Source organism: Hippocampus zosterae, chromosome 5 (assembly GCF_025434085.1).
Source record: "Hippocampus zosterae strain Florida chromosome 5, ASM2543408v3, whole genome shotgun sequence".
Classification (NCBI taxonomy): Eukaryota; Metazoa; Chordata; class Actinopteri; order Syngnathiformes; family Syngnathidae; genus Hippocampus; species Hippocampus zosterae.
In genome coordinates, this window is record NC_067455.1 from 13,650,027 (window position 1) to 13,668,516 (window position 18,490).

Genomic DNA, 18,490 nt, shown 5'->3' on the forward strand with positions numbered 1-18,490 from the left:
ATGCCTCATCTCATGATGTGGGGCAGTTTAACATACATGCATACAATCGATATGGACTCATAGGGTTAGAATATATCATAGAGGTGAAACACTGAAATGGAAGGTAAAGCTCTCAATGGTGAGTCTCAAATTATCATTTATATCTTTGCATGAATATTGCAAGAAATAATCGCTGGTCACAACATTCCATACACGTGTGTGACATACCAATGTGACTAAATGAGGTCATCAAAAAATGACCTGGTTATGCAGACGGCACCACCAATTTGACTATTATTATCCAAGTAAAGTCTCTGCCTAACCTAATTTGTGTTCAAATCAATAAATACATAGAACATAATACCGGGTATATGCTTCCAGAATTTAAGGATGGACCCCGACACCTAAAATAAACATTTTCCTTTTAGTAATAGGAGAATCTGACATTACCATCATTAGATCTTGGCACAGACGAATTTGGATTTGGAGCCCTTAAAATGAAGAAATCCACTTTTTCTGGTTTCAACAAATGGTACTAATTCATACAGCGTCCTTTTCAAATTTGTAGTGCACTTGACTTCTGCAAGAGGTGGTAAAAGAAGCAAAATTAGACACATAAAATCCCAAAATGTATTGTGGTGTGAACAACATTCCCAGTAACACAAAATGCGTTTATTTCACACTCAACATTTTTCTCAGTAAAATACCTGCATTGACTGTAACTACAGTTCATTCATAGAACAGACATAGCTTAATATTGACTTGAAAAGCAGAAATGTCACTCTCTGACTGCTAAGCATATGTCAAAAGTAACTGCTGAAAATATCATCATCCCGTTTATAGTTGAAATGTGGATGTGTCAACACGATACCATCAAAAAAATGTATTTGGCCATGAGCCCTAGTGCGAGTTAAAGGTGACCATAAAACACTGATTGTCCTTTCAAACGAAGCACGACAGCATGACCAAATGACATTTTGTATCCAACACGCATGTGAGGAGAAGCAAAAAAAAGTCCATCCATCCATTTTCTAAACCACTTATCCTTACGAGGGTAGCGGGCGTGTTGGAGTAGGTGGGGTACACCCTGAACTTGTCACGTCGCGTGCTCGCCAGCAGGTGGCGGGAGAACCCGCCACCTGTTCGGCACACCTGCCCGTTATTTCGGGCTGATTACGTGCCTTTATTAGGCGACTCCGGCAGTCATCTCACTGCCGGAGAATTCCTTACCGTGCCATTGCTCTCGATTTGCTATTCTCGTCGTTCGACTATTTCTCGCTGCCCTATTGCCTTACGGCCTCAATCATTCGCGTACTTCTCATATCGATCAGATTGTTATCTCGGTTGTTCCTCGCCCTTTATCGTTTCGCGAGCGTTTTCAGTTGTCTTCCTTATTTTTTCCTGGTCCTTATTTGACCAGCGTTTTCTGTTACCGTTTTCCCTGTTCGGGCTCCTTTTGTTCTTATTAAAAACCCCTTTGTTCTCACAAGATCTTTTCGTTGTCTGCTTCTCCGGGGATCCACCTCTTTTTTTCTGTTGTGCACGAGGCGATTCCTCATCGCCTCGGGCTCAACGTGACAGAATTCTCCGGCCACCATGGATCCCGCAGACGTCGAAAAGATCTTGTCCGCTCTTGCTCGGCAAGAGCAGCAAATGAGCCAGCACAGCCAAACCATTACGGAACTCCGCGGCGCGGTCTCCATGCTGGCTCACCGGTTCGAGGATTTCGAACCCCGCTTGAAACGGGTGGAGGAACGAAGACACCCTTCCGGTCTTCGTCCTACCACTCCGGAGGCGCCCCCCTCGTACCCCACTGTATCGAGGGAGCCCTCGCTTCCACATCCCCCGCGTTACGGGGGTGAGCACGGGCAGTGTGGACACTTTTTACACAACTGCTCGCTCGTGTTTGACCAACAGCCGTCCTCCTATGCCACTGACGCCGCCAAGGTGGCCTATATCATGAGTCTCTTGACAGGTCCGGCGGCATCGTGGGCAATCGCGACCAGCGACGCAAAGCCGAATCTCCGCACCTCCTATCCTGACTTCGTGGCAGCCTTCCGTCGGGTGTTCCACCATCCCGTGCGGGGCAGAGAGGCGGAGGGGCGGCTGCTCGCCCTGCAGCAGGGCAGGCGTTCGGTCGCGGACTACTCCATCGAGTTCCGGATCCTGGCCGCGCAGAGCGGGTACGACGATCGGGCCCTGTGTGGACTGTTTCGCCGGGGTCTCAACACTCAGCTCAAAGACGAGCTGGCTACTCGCGATCACAGCACGGACTTGGAGGAGCTGATCGACCTCTCCCTCCTTATGGACAATCGCCTGAGGGAACGGGGTCGGGAGCGAGGAGGTGATCGGTACCCGTCTCGACGTCTCCCGTACCGTGAGGAATATCGGGGGCACGGCGAGCACTCCCGGGGCCGGGAGACGGCATCCGCGGAGGAGCCGATGCAGTTGGGCGGCAAAGACGGTGGCGCGGAGGAAGGAAGGCGCCGTCGTCGGGACCATGCTACACCTGACGGCGCACAACCACCCTCCCGCGCCACAACCAGCTATCCGGGATCGTCTTTCCACGCTCCTCCCGATTACTGTGAGTCACGACCTCGCGCGTCACCCTCCGAGTCTAGGCGAGTCGATAAGCGACCAGGACACCCTAATAGACTCGAGCTCGAGGCGGAGGTATTCGGCGAGTCCCGGTCAAGACGGGTTCGGGCCCTGGTGGATTCGGGAGCAGATGATTGTTTAATGGACACTAATCTCGCGTCCGAACTGGGGTGCTTTTTAGAGGAGTTAGTAGTGGCGAAGCGGGTGCGTGATCTGGATGGGCGCCTCCTGGCGGTGGTAACGCATCGAACGGAGCCGTTAAAGCTTTCTTTATCCGGTAATCATATTGAGCATCGTCGTTTTTATGTTATGCGGTCCCGGAACGCCCCGATCATCCTCGGTTTACCCTGGCTCCAGACGCATAACCCGGTGATCTCATGGGCGCGCCCCGCTATCGATAGCTGGAGCCCTTATTGTTACCAGCACTGCCTGCAGTCAGCCGTCGGGAGGCACGAACGCGTCACGCCCCCCGAGGAGATCTGCCTTGACGGAGTGCCGGAGTGCTATCGGGACCTTGGGGAGGTCTTTAGCGAGGATCGCGCGCGCTCCTTGCCCCCACACCGCCCCTACGATTGCGCGATAGACCTGCAGGCGGGCGCTCCGTTGCCAACCTCGCGTCTGTATCAGGTATCCCATCCCGAGCGTGAGGCGTTAACGGAGTATATTAACAGCTCGCTCGCTGCAGGTCTCATCAGACCATCACGCTCACCGTTAGGGGCGGGTTTCTTCTTCGTAGGGAAGAAGGATAAGTCACTACGACCCTGCGTAGACTATCGTGGACTAAATGAAATTACAATTAAAAATAGATACCCGCTACCCTTGTTGGACTCCGCCTTCGCCCCATTGCAATCAGCCACCATATTCTCAAAATTAGACTTACGCAGCGCGTACCACTTGGTTCGCATCCGAGAGGGCGACGAGTGGAAAACCGCGTTTAAGACCCCCCTGGGCCATTTCGAATATCTCGTCATGCCTTTTGGCCTCACAAACGCACCTGCCGTCTTCCAGAACCTCATTAATGACGTGCTCCGGGACATGATCAACATCTTCTGTTTTGTTTATCTTGACGACATTTTAATTTTTTCTCGTTCTCTGCATGAGCACCAGCAACATGTTCGGCTGGTGCTACAACGTTTGCTCGAGAACCGGCTCTTCGTCAAGGCAGAAAAGTGTGAGTTCCATGTTCCCGTCATCTCCTTCCTGGGGTTCATTATAGAACAGGGCAAGCTACGGGCGGACCCCATTAAGACGCGTGCGGTCACTAACTGGCCGGTCCCGTCCAACCGTAAGGAACTGCAGCGTTTCTTGGGGTTCGCCAACTTCTATAGACGCTTTATCCGGGGTTACAGCCAGATGGCGCTTCCCCTAACCCGCCTTACCTCGGTCAAAATCCCTTTTAAGTGGGACCCTGCCGCGGATGCGGCGTTCGCGCGTCTTAAGGCGGCGTTCACTAGTTCATGCCAGCCTGACCTCGGGATACCACCCTCAGTCCAATGGGCAGGCTGAGCGCGCCAACCAGGATCTGGGGGCGGCCCTCCGCTGTGTTTGTCTCCACCGTCCGGCGTCCTGGGCCGACCACCTGCCCTGGGTGGAATACGCCCACAACACTCTCGTCTCCTCCGCTACAGGCAGGTCGCCGTTCATGACGGCCTACGGCTACCAGCCACCGCTGTTCCCGTCCCAGGAGGGGCTGGTGGAGGTCCCTTCCGTGCAGCGCCACCTTAAGCGGGCCCATCACGTGTGGAGGGAGGCCCGGGCTGCGTTGTCCCGCACTGCGTCCCGGAACCGGCGGATCGCTGATCGTCGTCGGCGCCCGGCGCCCTCATATGCGGTGGGAGAGAAGGTGTGGCTGGCTACGAGGGATCTTCGCCTGGCCGGCTCGTCTGCCAAACTGGGACCCCGATTCGCTGGCCCGTTCGAGGTCGAGGCCGTCATCAGCCCCGTCGCGGTCAGGCTCCGGCTGCCGGCCTCCATGAAGGTCCACCCCGTGTTCCACGTCTCCCTGCTCAAGCCTGTGTCTTCCAGCGCCTTGGCGCCCCCTCCCGCTCCGCCGCCGCCCCCGCGGGTGGTCGACGGGGACCCGGTGTACACGGTTCGTGCCATCCTGGACTCTCGGCGCAGGGGCAAGGGCTTCCAGTACCTGGTCGATTGGGAGGGCTACGGGCCGGAGGAGCGGCAATGGGTGCCTCGCTCCTGGATCCTTGACCCGTCCCTTCTGCGCGACTTCCACACTGCTCATCCGTCCAAACCGGGTAGTCCGCCGGGAGGCGTCCATTGAGGGGGGGGTACTGTCACGTCGCGTGCTCGCCAGCAGGTGGCGGGAGAACCCGCCACCTGTTCGGCACACCTGCCCGTTATTTCGGGCTGATTACGTGCCTTTATTAGGCGACTCCGGCAGTCATCTCACTGCCGGAGAATTCCTTACCGTGCCATTGCTCTCGATTTGCTATTCTCGTCGTTCGACTATTTCTCGCTGCCCTATTGCCTTACGGCCTCAATCATTCGCGTACTTCTCATATCGATCAGATTGTTATCTCGGTTGTTCCTCGCCCTTTATCGTTTCGCGAGCGTTTTCAGTTGTCTTCCTTATTTTTTCCTGGTCCTTATTTGACCAGCGTTTTCTGTTACCGTTTTCCCTGTTCGGGCTCCTTTTGTTCTTATTAAAAACCCCTTTGTTCTCACAAGATCTTTTCGTTGTCTGCTTCTCCGGGGATCCACCTCTTTTTTTTCTGTTGTGCACGAGGCGATTCCTCATCGCCTCGGGCTCAACGTGACAGAACTGGTTGCCAGCCAATCGTGGGGCACACACTAAAGAACAACCTTGAGTGTTCAATCAACCTCTCGTGCATGTTTTTGGAACATGGGAGGAATTGGGAATACCTGAAGAAAACCCAAGCAGGCACGTGGAGAACATGCAAACTCCACCCAGGAAGGCCGCAAGGCCGGATTCCAACCCTGCACCTCTATACTGAGAGGTAGATGTGTTAACCAGTTGTGAACCATACCACCAGCAAATTTAAGGCAAAAAAAAAAATCTCAGTCCGACCATAGATTTTACGAACAGCACTTTAAAAGTGAAGGTAAAGTTAGGGCAAAAAAATGGCAGTTAAAAATTCAGATACAATCATCAACCATACAGATCAGATGTAAGCTAATCACTATTCATGTTTTTTTCATCTTTCATGTTAAAGGTAGTGTAAAAATATCCAAACTGCAGCTTAATTGCAAAAAAAAAGTAAGTGTATGTGTAAAAGTAGCGGTAAAATCTGCATGTTTAAATAACACAAACTGACAAATAAAACAAATTAAACAGTTGAGATCAACAGCAGTCATCTATGGTTGAGAATTGATGACGCACTTCCTCACTGCACTTTTTAATTGAGTTCTCTACAATTGCCTTGAGAGTAGAGAAGACACTGAACCAGTGGTTCTTAACCAGTTCATATGCACATTCACCGAACCCTTCATTAGTGACGAATAAAAATATGATTCAAGACGTGTTTCAGTTTTGAGTTGCTCAACCTGGCATGACAAATCATGCAGATAGGACAATGACTCCCATCACTTTCCGTGATTCATGTGAATCCATGTTGTAAATATTCGTCCGACCGCTTTTTTTTGCTCGACATAGTATTTTAAAAGTTCTTGAAAAAAAAAAAGAAAAATCACACGATGTACTATCACAACAGTCACTCGTTGATGACTGAGTGAACTAAATTTCCCGCAACACTGATTGAACAAGCGATGTAATGTGATCATCTGCCGCGGGCGTGTCATAACTAATTGACATGTTGAGTCGGGTGTGTCTTAACCTTTAAGGCAAAGGTTACGTCGAACGCCTCAGACCGATTCACCGAACCCCCGGGGTTCGATCGAACTCAGGTTGAGAACCATTGCATTAAACAAAGTCACAAAGATTGACAAGAAACAGAAGTCATCTCTTGCCACAAACTATTTTAGTGGCCTCTAGTCTAATATAGTAGCTTTACTTAACATAGTTGACAGATAAATCATTTGGAATAAACGTTAGGCTTGAATAGGCATAGAGTATGAGTATTAAGAACGGGACTAAATTGTACGTAGACTCACTTGACACTACATTAGGTACACCTGAGTCAATACAAGAACTGCATCAAAAATTCTGCCCTACACAGAAAATAATGATCACTTTTTTTGACACAATCAGAGAGGTCTTGTGAATGCATTGATACTACACCCTGGCAAGGCTGGGCATCTATCCATCTATCTATCGATGAATTCATTGCAACTTCTCTGCACTGAGGTGAGATTGGACGCCCCAAGCAGCACCTCTCAACTGTGAGGCGGATGTGCTGCCCACACTTGATGAAAGGCGTGAAAGTGGGCAGAACGTCAAAACACCTGTGTTGACACAAAACACATTGCGGCTCAGTGTGACAATCGGATGAAAACAGACCAACTGTGGACATGTTTTTCTATTGGACTATACTTGCGTGTTTTCCTGTTTTGACATGCTTGTTGTGCATCATTCTGAGAAGCTCTCTAATAGTTGATGCGGTAATATGTGAGATTATTTGAACTGGTATCTAATGTTGAGGTTAATGTGTGTGTGTGTGAGAGAGCGAGAGAGAGAGAAAAATGGGAATTTATATTTTGACATAACACACACCATGGGGAAGGTCATATTAAATTTCTTGATATGCTACATCTGGTTACTTCTATGCAATATGTATTAGTTTCTACATACATTGGCTCAAATGCTATGTCACAAAAAATTCATGCGGGGACTCCATATTTACAGCCATCATACTGCATTGTGAACATATTAATGATGTAGCAGCATTCAAAAAAGAAATAGTGTGCATCTCTAAATTAAGCGAAGGTTAAGTGCTTTGTGTTGGGAAAAAGTTCCTCTCTTTCGTCGGCAATACATTCAGTTGTGTATTTACCCTGACTAACCAACGTGGATCGGGGCTGTTATGTAGCCCATGACAAAATGGTCTAAGCCCACCCAATGATCTCCATTAATAACCTGCCACATTTAAATGGCAAATTTATGTAAGAAAATTACCTCAAATTGTTTTGTGGTGCTAATCCACGGGAGTCTTGCCTCATGTGTTGTGTTTATTATTTTACTTTATGTTAACTGTTTTGTAAAGCGCTTTCTTTACAGCTGCCGCTGTTGTGAAAGCGCTATATAAATCAGCATGTATTGTATTGTCTTTGATGCTAGTATTAAATTGATTTGTGTGTACTGTGCACAAGAATTCAATTTCATCTGTACATTTATTGTGTGCCATGATTGTCACTTTTTGGATAACCCATGCAGTTTACTTTACAACCGGTCTTTTTAGGCCACACAAATTGATTTTTTATATTGTTTTTATGAAAGGTAATTTATAATGCAGGTTTTTTTTGGGTTAGAGCTTATAGTTATGGTGCTTATCCAACATCAGCCTGAATAAATGCTAAGAAGTCTCATTTGACTAAATCATAGTTTTTTTTGATTCAACTTCTTACATACACTGTAACTAGCTTCATGGGTATTATCTACGTCACATTTCTTGTTAATTCAATTTAGTGCGCCTGGATGCGGGTGGCGTGCGTGTGTGTGTGTGTGTATGTGTGTGTGCGTGTGTGCCAGCAGAGGGCAGCGTTGGTCTCTCCAAAGCTGGCATTGACTAATTGGGGAACCAGCGAGGGAAAAGGTCACTGGAGGTGGTAATTCATCTCTTGTAGATGTAACTTGGCACCCATTCATCTCCAAAATGTCACTTTGAGATGTGGACCGTCCGTCCTCTGAATTTAAAAGAAGAGGAGAAAAATCCAGAAGACTGCATCCTTCCTGACTTATTGTTTGTGTGCTTTGAGATGCCGAGGACAAGAACAGGACCACCAGGTGCAAGGGTTCACCTGCTTTCTCCATCCGGGTGGCTTTCACTGAACCCGGGCTATTTCCACTGCACGTTTCTTTTCAGCGGCCGTGCTCAAACAGTCATATCTCTTCCATGACTTCCATGACGATTGTCCTGGGGCCAGTAAGGATCAGGTTGCTCACAGTTCTGTAGTCCTGCGCGAGGACGTTCAAGCCGTTGACTGAGACCACAAACTGGCAAACCTAAAGACAAAGGAGATCAACTTTGAACGTCGACGTCCCTGAAAAGAAGCATTTTATTTTCCCCACTGCCATTTTTGCTTGCTTCTTAGTCCACGCTTCATTTGCGAAATGTAAAAATAAAGAAAGCAGCTTTTCAAATGATTATTACATTGGATATTTGGCTGGAGCTGCGGTGCCCGCCTGCTTGTTGTGCTGTGTAGGACAGAACGAATATTCTTCCGAGCACTTTTTGCAAGTACTTGACCCTTTCCAAAGAGTTTGTGGTAGCTGTTTTCCAGATAGATTTGAGAAAGATTTTTTGGGGGAGACAAAAACCACCTGGTGTGTCAGGTTGGAAAAGTAGACTCAACAGGATTATTCATCAGAATAAGTCAGTACAACAAATGCCTAAATGTCAAATTTCAAGATCGGAGCCTCAGAATCTACTGTAAATGTTACTGTGTGCGCTAAAAGTGATTATTGTCTCCTCACGTCCATGTATGCACGTGTGAGATTTGTAATTGGCATTGTTAAGAAAATATGCTCTTCTCTGTCAGGAATGAACAACAATAAAACACGTCAAATAATCCATGTTGTTGCTGCTAACCTCTCTCAACCTATAAAAATACTCTTGTACACACACACGCACGCACACACACACACACACACACACACAGTAGATTCTCATCTCATCTCTGTTTATTCCCTCTGCTTTGTCGTACAAGCTTCCTTTACAACTTCTCTTGACTGACACCTCCCACCGCCCCTCGCCCTCCCCCTAATTCCGGCCTCCTCTCACCGCTGTGGGCTTGTTACTCTTGGCTGGGTGCCAGTGGGCAGGGGTAGTGGCGGCGGGGCGGGGGTAAGAGAAAAAGAAAACCCCTCAGAGGAAGGACTACGAAAAATAGACACATGCTGAGAGGACATGCTGAGTTTTGCAAGAGCTTGTTCTTCTTTCTCAGGTGATGAAGAGGAATCAGAGAGCTTTCACCGAGATGTCCATTTACTTTGCTGACATGTAGATTTGATTGCTCGACATATGAATGATCCCCAAATTCGTGGACCAAAACTGTACTTTCAGAATGCAAATTTTTGGAGGGTGAACAATTATGAATGTGACCTGTGCGAAACGATGTCTGACTACTGCAGCTCTTAACTAGGATAAAATATGCAAACAAATGGAAAGGTGTCTGTGTTTGCAGGAATTTACCAGCCAGCAAACACTCACACGCAACTTCTAAAAAGGGTCGAGTAAACAAACACACCTTTTCCAGGAGTGAAGGAGAGGAAGGAAGGGGAAATGAAGGACCCTCAAGGGAGTTTACAAATGGTACACATGCACAAAGCTGTAAAAATAAGATGACACTTGCAACAATTGTCTGGTATGAAAAATGTTTTTCAACATTTTTAAGTATACGTGGCTCCTTTATTTGCACACATACTGGTGTAGCTAATCCGTATTTGCATCTAGAATAATAAAATATGTCATTAGCAACCAGCTTTTTATTGCCCATGTCAATCAGGCTTGGGGGAATTTATGGCATGTAGGCCAGATAAGGCTCACCGGAGCCAATTCTTGAACTAAATGGAACAAAGGAGGACATTTTTATATAAAAAAAATACAAATATACTGTATACAATACACACACACACACACACACACGCGCGCACACATATATACATACATACAGTATATATATAAAATTATTATTTTCCGGGGGGGGGGGGGGGGGTTCTTCCTAAATTGAGTACCGCCTCCTGGGGACTTAATACTGGACTGAAAGGGCCCCTCATGCGAGACCCATAGATTGGGATGTTTACTATTTAACATACAGCTAGTGTTATCCAGGGTACTTGGACTACAGGAAGTATGTCTGGTGGACAGTAGATAGTAGATAGTGTGCGGTATGTGCTCCCTGAGGTCACAGTGGCTGTGTGCTCCACCCTTCGGCCTCTTACGTGGACGCCTGCGTCAACACCTTGCAACGTGGCCTTCCCCGGGAGGATTATGTTACTGCGAACTAATTATCCATCAATAAAATGAGTCAGGCAAGATGGAGTGCAGAGAAGAGCAAGGCAGCTCCTCAAAAACAAACGGCAAGCACATTCTTGACTGGTAAAGTTGAAAATGACATGAGTAAAACAGTATTGATATAGTATTAGTATTAGAATTATTAGTATTGATACTTTGACTTCGATTGGGGAAACGTGCCTTCATTTCATATGAGCGCCAAATATTGTAGTTTGCCTTTAGGTCACACTATCAGTCCAAGTTGAAGTCAGTTAATCTTACATTAAGATAACGATACTGTATGCCTTATCAACGCTCGTGAACTTTGCCGCACATTTCCACTGCGACCGAATATAACCATCACAGCAAAGTGGTTATTCACTCTTCCCATTTCCTCTTTTTTTTGACACACACAAAAAAAATATCTGATTGTCTCTATTGCTTTACATTTTACATTACATTTTTTTGGATGATAACATAATCAACAGGAGCTCATCATTTAATCATCAACTATCAAACTTTCAACTCTGTCGTCATATGAGTTCTTGTAATGTTTAACAGCAAAGTCATGCGTTTGTCTGCTTCTCTGTCGCCTGCAGCCAGCCTGCCGCTGATTGTTTTGTTCTGGCTGGCCAATTCACGATACAGTCACTGTGCAATGCATTCCCAGCATTCCTTGCTGCCACTCTGCTTACACCACATTGCGCCAGCTGTGGTGGCAGCACGGGAGGGAACGATCACGTCTTCCTCTTACAGTACTTTTAGTTATTCATTCCATCTTTTGTTTCTTTTCCTGGCAATGTTACACACTTCCAAATTGAAAATCAACGTGATTGTTTTTGTTTTTGCTTCAATCTTTGCATGCGTTTTATGTGGTGTATAAAACGCCCTTACCTTCATGCCAGCAGCTGCCGCGGGTCCCCCGGGGTCCACCGCCTGGATGTGACAGGGTTTGCTGCCTCGTACGACGAAGCCCCAGCCCACAGCATCGCCTACGATCTGCGGAAGGTCAAATCAAAGGTTGCCGCAGCAGTATCACAAGATGTTTCATACTGTGCTCAACACATTGTCATGCGCACGCAGTGGGAATATGACGCGATACCAAAAGACAACAAAGGGATGTGCTGTAGGTGTGTTGTATTAAGTAGGTGTCTCTTTGCCGATGCCTTGAGGGACACGTGACCACTGTGTGTTTTGAAAACAGCGTTTAAATGCGTGATAGCGTGTTACAACAGCATAAAAGTGGCCTTCGTGGAGGCATGCGTGTGCGTGCACGTCTGTGTGTGGCCTTACAGTGAATGTCTTCTTAAGAAAAGGTCCTCCTGGCGTCTGGAGCTCCTCTGGACTCACTTGTCTCTTCAGAACTGTCCGACCACAGAACGTTTTATTATTATCTGATTAATGCCAGGGGCTGGGATGTATATTACACACACATACACTGTACATTGTGTGTATGTGTGTGTTGCACAAGGGTCATGTTCCGTTCTCTTTTTCAACAACTTCCTCAAACAGAAAGACACTCAAATATGATCCCTGAGCAGAAAACAATCACGTGGCTTCGAAAATATTGACAATTCATAATTGCTGCGGGAAAGTTTTATGCAATCCTTTGCAAGGCTCGAAATGTTTCTTATTCTTTGCGGACGGAGCAGTTTTGCAAATCAGTGAATTAATTTAAGGAACGGTCTTTTAATTTTGTTTAATTTTTGATTCAGGTTCATCCGTGGGACTTGAAGCGAGGGTTTTATTAAACAATAAAAATGGCAAAATGTGAAATGACAAAAACAATTGGCTTTCTTTTTTATGTATAATCAGTTTTTATTTCTTGAATTCACATTGTGTTTTGCAGCAAACTGTATTTTGTTGTCTAGAAGTAAAGCAAAGTTAAAAATGTAATTAAAATGTGTAAGCCCCTTATGATTGATGTTTTTGGTTTTCTTTATCAATTAATTGGATAATTAATTTTAACCAAATTAATCAAAATTGATTTCAACCATTTGAAAAGAATTATGTTTTTGACTATGATTTTAAAATGAAGTTAACTTGAGTTTTTTTTCCAAGCTCATCTGCAAAGGATGTGGCCCTTTTTTGTTGTTGTTGTTGTTTTAAAAATTAAACATGGCCCTTGAGCTGAGCACAAACATTTTTTGCCCACCCTTGAACTTTTTACTCATGTGAAACATCCAGAATTAAAAAATAATAATCCACCGTCATTGTATTTACATTACATGTGAACAGACAAAAATGTACTTCACAAACATGAAATACTTACCGGTACTAGTCAAGTGCAATTCAAGGACTTTGACTTCGACAGATATAAATACTAATGAGATGAATTACGAGACCTTTTCAATCATATTGTTGCTTTGACATTGTAACCTGATTCAAGTTGCAGAACCGAACTGCGCACTGTAGGGCTCAGGTTAAATTCATTTTTATACAGTGCTCGCATTGGATCTCATTAAATTAAGTGTGTATCACTGGGCCTGGGATGTATTGTATTGTGTTACCGTTGTTTTAAACTGCGTGCCAATTTATATAGAGCAGAAAGGAAACATTTCTCGTGTGTGTGTGGTTCCTTTTCCTGTTTTTGTTGTATACTTGTAGCTGAAAGATTTTGTGCCTACTAAGGGACCATCAAGGATATTTCCAACACATGCACACACATGCATACACAAACCACACTCATACACACCAACATTTTCATACATTTCTGGTCACATGCTAAAGCTTTCCATCTCATCAGATGATCCACATTGCATGGGTGGAACCAAATGTCTTCAGTAACCCATTCATAGTTGCAATGAGTCTAACTTGAAATAGCGCAAGTGCCATAAGACTGACACAGCAGAATGTGACCACCGTAGCTCTTTGGGATAGCAGAATGCATAGAGTATGGCGTGCTCACCGGACTTGGGGTTGCACAGGACCGGTGGGCTGCTGCTGAGCGTGGGACTGCTGCTGTAGTAACCACTGCTGCCGCAGCTGCTGCTCATGCTGCTGCGGCGGACTCCGACTAGCATCTTGATTTCTTTAGTCGGACTCACTGTTGAAGCCACACATAAAGAGTGAGATAGAGACATAATTATAATAATAATCATCATATTGTGGTCAATGAATTCATTTCTACTAAGATTCAGAGGGTTTGATGCAGGCTATTGTCATATTTATGAATAAAATATGATAACATCCACCACACGCTTGCCTCTACCCAAATCGTGTTAGAGACATGTGCCAATAAGCAGTAGCAGTTTTTGTCGCCCCTACACACCTGCCCGGCGCCTCAGTTCTGCAGACCAGACATTATTAGAAGTACCAAGAAGTAAACTGAGGCTCAGAGGGAATCGAGCCTTTTCCATTGCTGTTCCCTCTCTCTGGAATGACCTCCCACTGAACATTCGTCAAGCCTCCTCGCTGCCCATCTTTAAAGCCCTCCTCAAAACTCACTTGTATTCTTTGCCGTTCGACTCAGCATGACTCAGATTTGTTCTTGGTTTTGCTGTTGGGTGCTTTCTACTGTCTTTGTTACCGATTTATTGCTTTACTGTTGTATATGTTAGTTGCTCCATGTACAGCACTTTGTGTACAGCGATGGCTGTCTGAAAGTGCTCTATAAATACAGTTGAGTTATACTTTATTAGCCACACAAGTTAACCATAACTACCTTGTGACCTGCGAGGAAAATAATTTGGAGATTGATCACTTCTGGTTATATTTAAATGACAGCAACTGTACTGACCTCCTAATCCTTCAAATCACTTCTTAAAACTCACCTGTTCCGCAATGCTTTTAACACCTTTTAATCTTTTACCCGTGTGTGCTTTGTTTTTCTTCTTCTAAATGTGTTTGCTTTTAAGTGCACATTTTTATCCCGTGTTTTAAACTCTTGTGAAGTGTCTTTGAGTACGATGAAAATTCAGGAAGCGTGAAGAAAGGAGCTTGAACATTTAAGTACCAGCGAATTATGTCCCATCACCTGCAGTTTTTTTCTTGTCCCTTATGGCAATACACGCCACATTGACATTTTGCATGTTTCTGAAGTACAAACAATATGTTTAGTGTTGAGTTTGTAGTGATGCATACAAAGAGATCTGTGTGTGTGCGCATGTGTGTGCGGTGAAGTGCGGACTACCTGAGAGAAAACTGGTGTTGCCTCCGTCCGAGTTCTGCTTGCGGAGACAGAAGGGGCTGTCGTGGCTCTCGGGAATGCCGCGACCCCGCTCCTGGAGAAGCTCCATTAAGCGTCGCCTCCGCCGAAAGTTCATCCTGAACTGGAAGAGGAGCGGTCCGTCCACAAAGTGATGCTTGTTTGTGACTGGGCATAGAAAGCCGGAGGATAATTTTAGGCAAGTAGATGACAAGATAAAGAGCTTTCAGAAACAGCCGCGATGGATTTTGATTAAAATCTGATGATTTGGGACCAAACAGAAAATGATCTCATGACATTATTTCATCGATTAAAATGTGTTTCATTCCTCATCGATAGAGTATATCGTATTTTAAAGAGGAAAAAAAGATGCAGTTCCACAAATATTTTCATTTCAGAAAAAAGAGAGCTGAGCAAATAACACGCTGATCTACCTTGTGGTTTACTTCCTTGATAAAGGGATGCACCCACATACAAATTAGGGCTGCTTTGGGAACACTTGTCCTCAATCTACTTGTTAAGTCACCTCTGAATGAATGATAGAATGCAAAGAAAAGAGTTTGAACATCCAATAAGAAGGTGCATTTACAACCAAGACACATGAAACACAAAGTTGCAGTGTGCGTCTGTGTGCGCCCACAGAGTAAAACACAGCACATTCCAACACCGTGGAGATCCTCGATTCAATTGCAGTGACGCGCACCAACAGAAAGAGTTCTTTGTCTGCTTTCTCTTCATTCACTCTGCAAACTACTCACATGTAAAACACTGAAAGTCGTAATGTCCACTAATGCCGTTTATAAGGTCATGTTTCAAATTGGCATTTGCTGTAATGTTGTGGAAGTTCAAAAATAAACAAGGCAGCCATGTGACCGCTCCTCAGGGAAGTCCAATTGAATCATGCACAACATCCACATCAAATCTAATTTAACATCATGTGGAGGCTTGAATGAAAGTCATTCGGGATTTCTTGCCGGGTTTCGGCTCACGTCAAACAAAGCAGAGATTCAAACCTCTGTGAGCTGCTGTACAATGGTGATGGCCATTTTGTTTTTCCTAAAATAATTCTGCTAGCAGTATTCCCCCACAGCAGTATTTCAAAAAAATAAATAAACATTTTCCATAAGTGCCTGCACCGTATCAAAATCTATGGTGGTGCTGATCCAATCTCGGATTGTTGTGTCTTGACAGATTTGTGCTCCATTGCGTGTCATTCCAGTTTATCTGGGCTTGAAAGTTAGCATAAAATATACCTGTCCAATGTATGAGTTACTAATGCAGGATTGTAGCATACCGACAGAGGTTATGAAAGCGAAATTTGTAGGGTGCACACACAAATGCAACTAGCTTATTGCTACGTCCACTTGTTGCTTTCTCAAATGAATTGGGCAGGGTAGAGAGTGTATCGAAAAGAGAGATGAAAAATGAACTGAACAGAAATGAGGATTTCGCAAGAAAGTCCTGAATGCGGCGGGGAAGCCGAAGCAAGCAAAGTAAAAGAAATGATGACTACAAAGACAGATTTATAGCTTCCAATCATGTTCCAAAGTGGAGCCGTCCTCCCTCCTCACCATGCTGGATGATCCCGTGTTCAAGCAGGCGCCGCCCCAGTTGCTCTGCCTCCTCCCTGGTCGCCATCTCCCCTTCCTGCAGTAGCCAGTCAATGAACTCGGAAGCCACCAACGTCCGCTCAAAGTTCCCGCCTTCCTCCTCCCTGCTCTGTATGATGCTGTTCTCTGTGTTCATCAACCTGGACACCACCAATGAACTTTTAGTAAGCGGTCATGAAAGGTACACGGTGGTCATCGCAGCAAACGCATCAGCTGTCATAACAATTATTTACATGTCATGACATTCACATGGAAATTGGAGGCAAGACTAAATAATAATTCTCAAGAGTGTAGAGTATTGATTATTGGTTCGGTAAATTCATTCATTTTCCAAACCTCACTAGGGTCGCGGGGGATGCTGGAGCCTATCCCAGCTCTCTTTGGGCAGTAGGCGGGGGACACCCTGAACCGGTTGCCAGCCAATCGCAGGTCACACAGACACAAACAACCATTCGCGCACACACACTCACACCTATGGACAACTTGGAGTGTTCAATCAGCCTGCTATGCATGTTTTTAGAATGTGGGAGGAAACCGGAGTACCCGGAGAAAACCCACGCAGGCCCGGAGAGAACATGCAAACTCCACACAGGGAGGCCGGAGCTGGAATTGAACCCGGTACCTCTGCACTGTGAAGTCGACGGGCTAACCACTGGACTACCGGGCCGCCCTGGTTCGGTAAATGTGTTGGCCATTGTTTTGGATTCTGTGAGTACGTTTATATACAGAAATAGTCAATCATTAAAGAAAAAACATAATAGTGGTATATTATGAGCTATTTTTGTTGTAGAAAATGTCAAAGTGGAACACCTTCCAAACCAGCGGCTCAGACACATTCCCGACTTTATAATCTGAATAACCGGAGGCGCTGCGGATTAAAAATGTTATTCCCTGAAGCTCGCAAATCTTTAAAAGTGCCGAGAATAAGAATGGCATTTGTGCAGGAGCCTGCAATGAATATATATTATTCATAAATGAATTATTAATCTCGAATTCATATAGAATTAGAATTATAAAATAACCAAAACAATTAAAATATGATAATATAATAATAGTACTTAAAATACCTTCTGCATATATAGTACCGGTAGTGGAATACAAAAATTTAATAATTGGAGTCACATACGTCTCCGTGGGTTTGACAGCTTCATAAGGTAAGAAAAACCTTGATTGTCTCACAATGGAGAAATTTGCACAGTACAGCAGAATTCTTGAGGTTGATGTTTGTTATGTAAAACTGCAAAACTAATTCATATTTTGTCTCTTTTTTGTGGCATAGGGTAAGCTAAATATTCAAAACATTTCTTGAAATGATGTAGGACAGATGGACACGACAGCCAACGAGAACCACAATAGAAAAAAAGCCCATCAGCGAATTGTCGAACAAAAACCTCAGAGTGTGTCCCATCTGGATGGCTGCGTATGACGCAAAAAACTCCTCATCAAAAGAAACAAGTACACACATGGGCAGGGCAAAACTGCTGACTCTCTCCCTACCCCGCACAAAAAACAAAACAAAAACACATCAGTCAACAACCGTCACCAACTCGGTGAAACATTGAAGCGCGGAGGCACACACTGTTGAGTCACCTTTCAACCAGTACATGTCCACACTTGTACATCGTGAGTCAAAGTCATGCACGGAAACACACGCTCTTTGCTGTTTGATGCTCAGCCACCGCACACCGATAATTGTCAACTTTATCCGCATCACGTAGCTTACTTTATTTCTAAAGATCAACCCCACAGGGAACTGGAGACAACATTTCTCAGATCACCTTTAATAGAGGAAGGGAAATTGCTTCTGAAGCATTTCTCACATAGCTTGCGGGTATGTAAACACGGACTACCGCAACATTGTAGCGAGATCCACAGCATGCAGAAGTCTTACAAGGCGGCTGTTAATGTGCTTTGGTGGATTTGTGCTGTTTTTCGGAGTTTAAATAGACAAAGCGGTTAACTCTACAATGTCCGTTTGCAGAAAGAATAGCTTCCATGAAGTGAGATATAGAGTTTTCACAGTTTACATATTCGACATGGTTCAATTACTGCAGCGCTTTCATGTTTTT

General features: G+C 45.2%; 1 protein-coding gene across 2 annotated transcripts in view; it reads right to left on the bottom strand.

Annotated features, from left to right (window-relative positions):
* Positions 1–629: 629 nt before the first annotated feature.
* Positions 630–18,490, bottom strand: part of deptor (DEP domain containing MTOR-interacting protein) — a 30,658-nt gene continuing 12,797 nt past the window's right edge. For both annotated transcript variants that reach the window (XM_052065772.1, XM_052065771.1), the window contains 7 exons: positions 16,383–16,561; positions 14,797–14,979; positions 13,573–13,710; positions 11,958–12,028; positions 11,559–11,663; positions 5,353–8,674; positions 630–1,071 (listed from right to left, as the gene is read on the bottom strand). In XM_052065772.1, the coding sequence (XP_051921732.1) occupies positions 8,552–8,674; positions 11,559–11,663; positions 11,958–12,028; positions 13,573–13,710; positions 14,797–14,979; positions 16,383–16,561 (799 nt within the window). In that variant the 3' untranslated portion in view covers positions 630–1,071; positions 5,353–8,551. The remainder of the gene's footprint in view (positions 1,072–5,352; positions 8,675–11,558; positions 11,664–11,957; positions 12,029–13,572; positions 13,711–14,796; positions 14,980–16,382; positions 16,562–18,490) is intronic.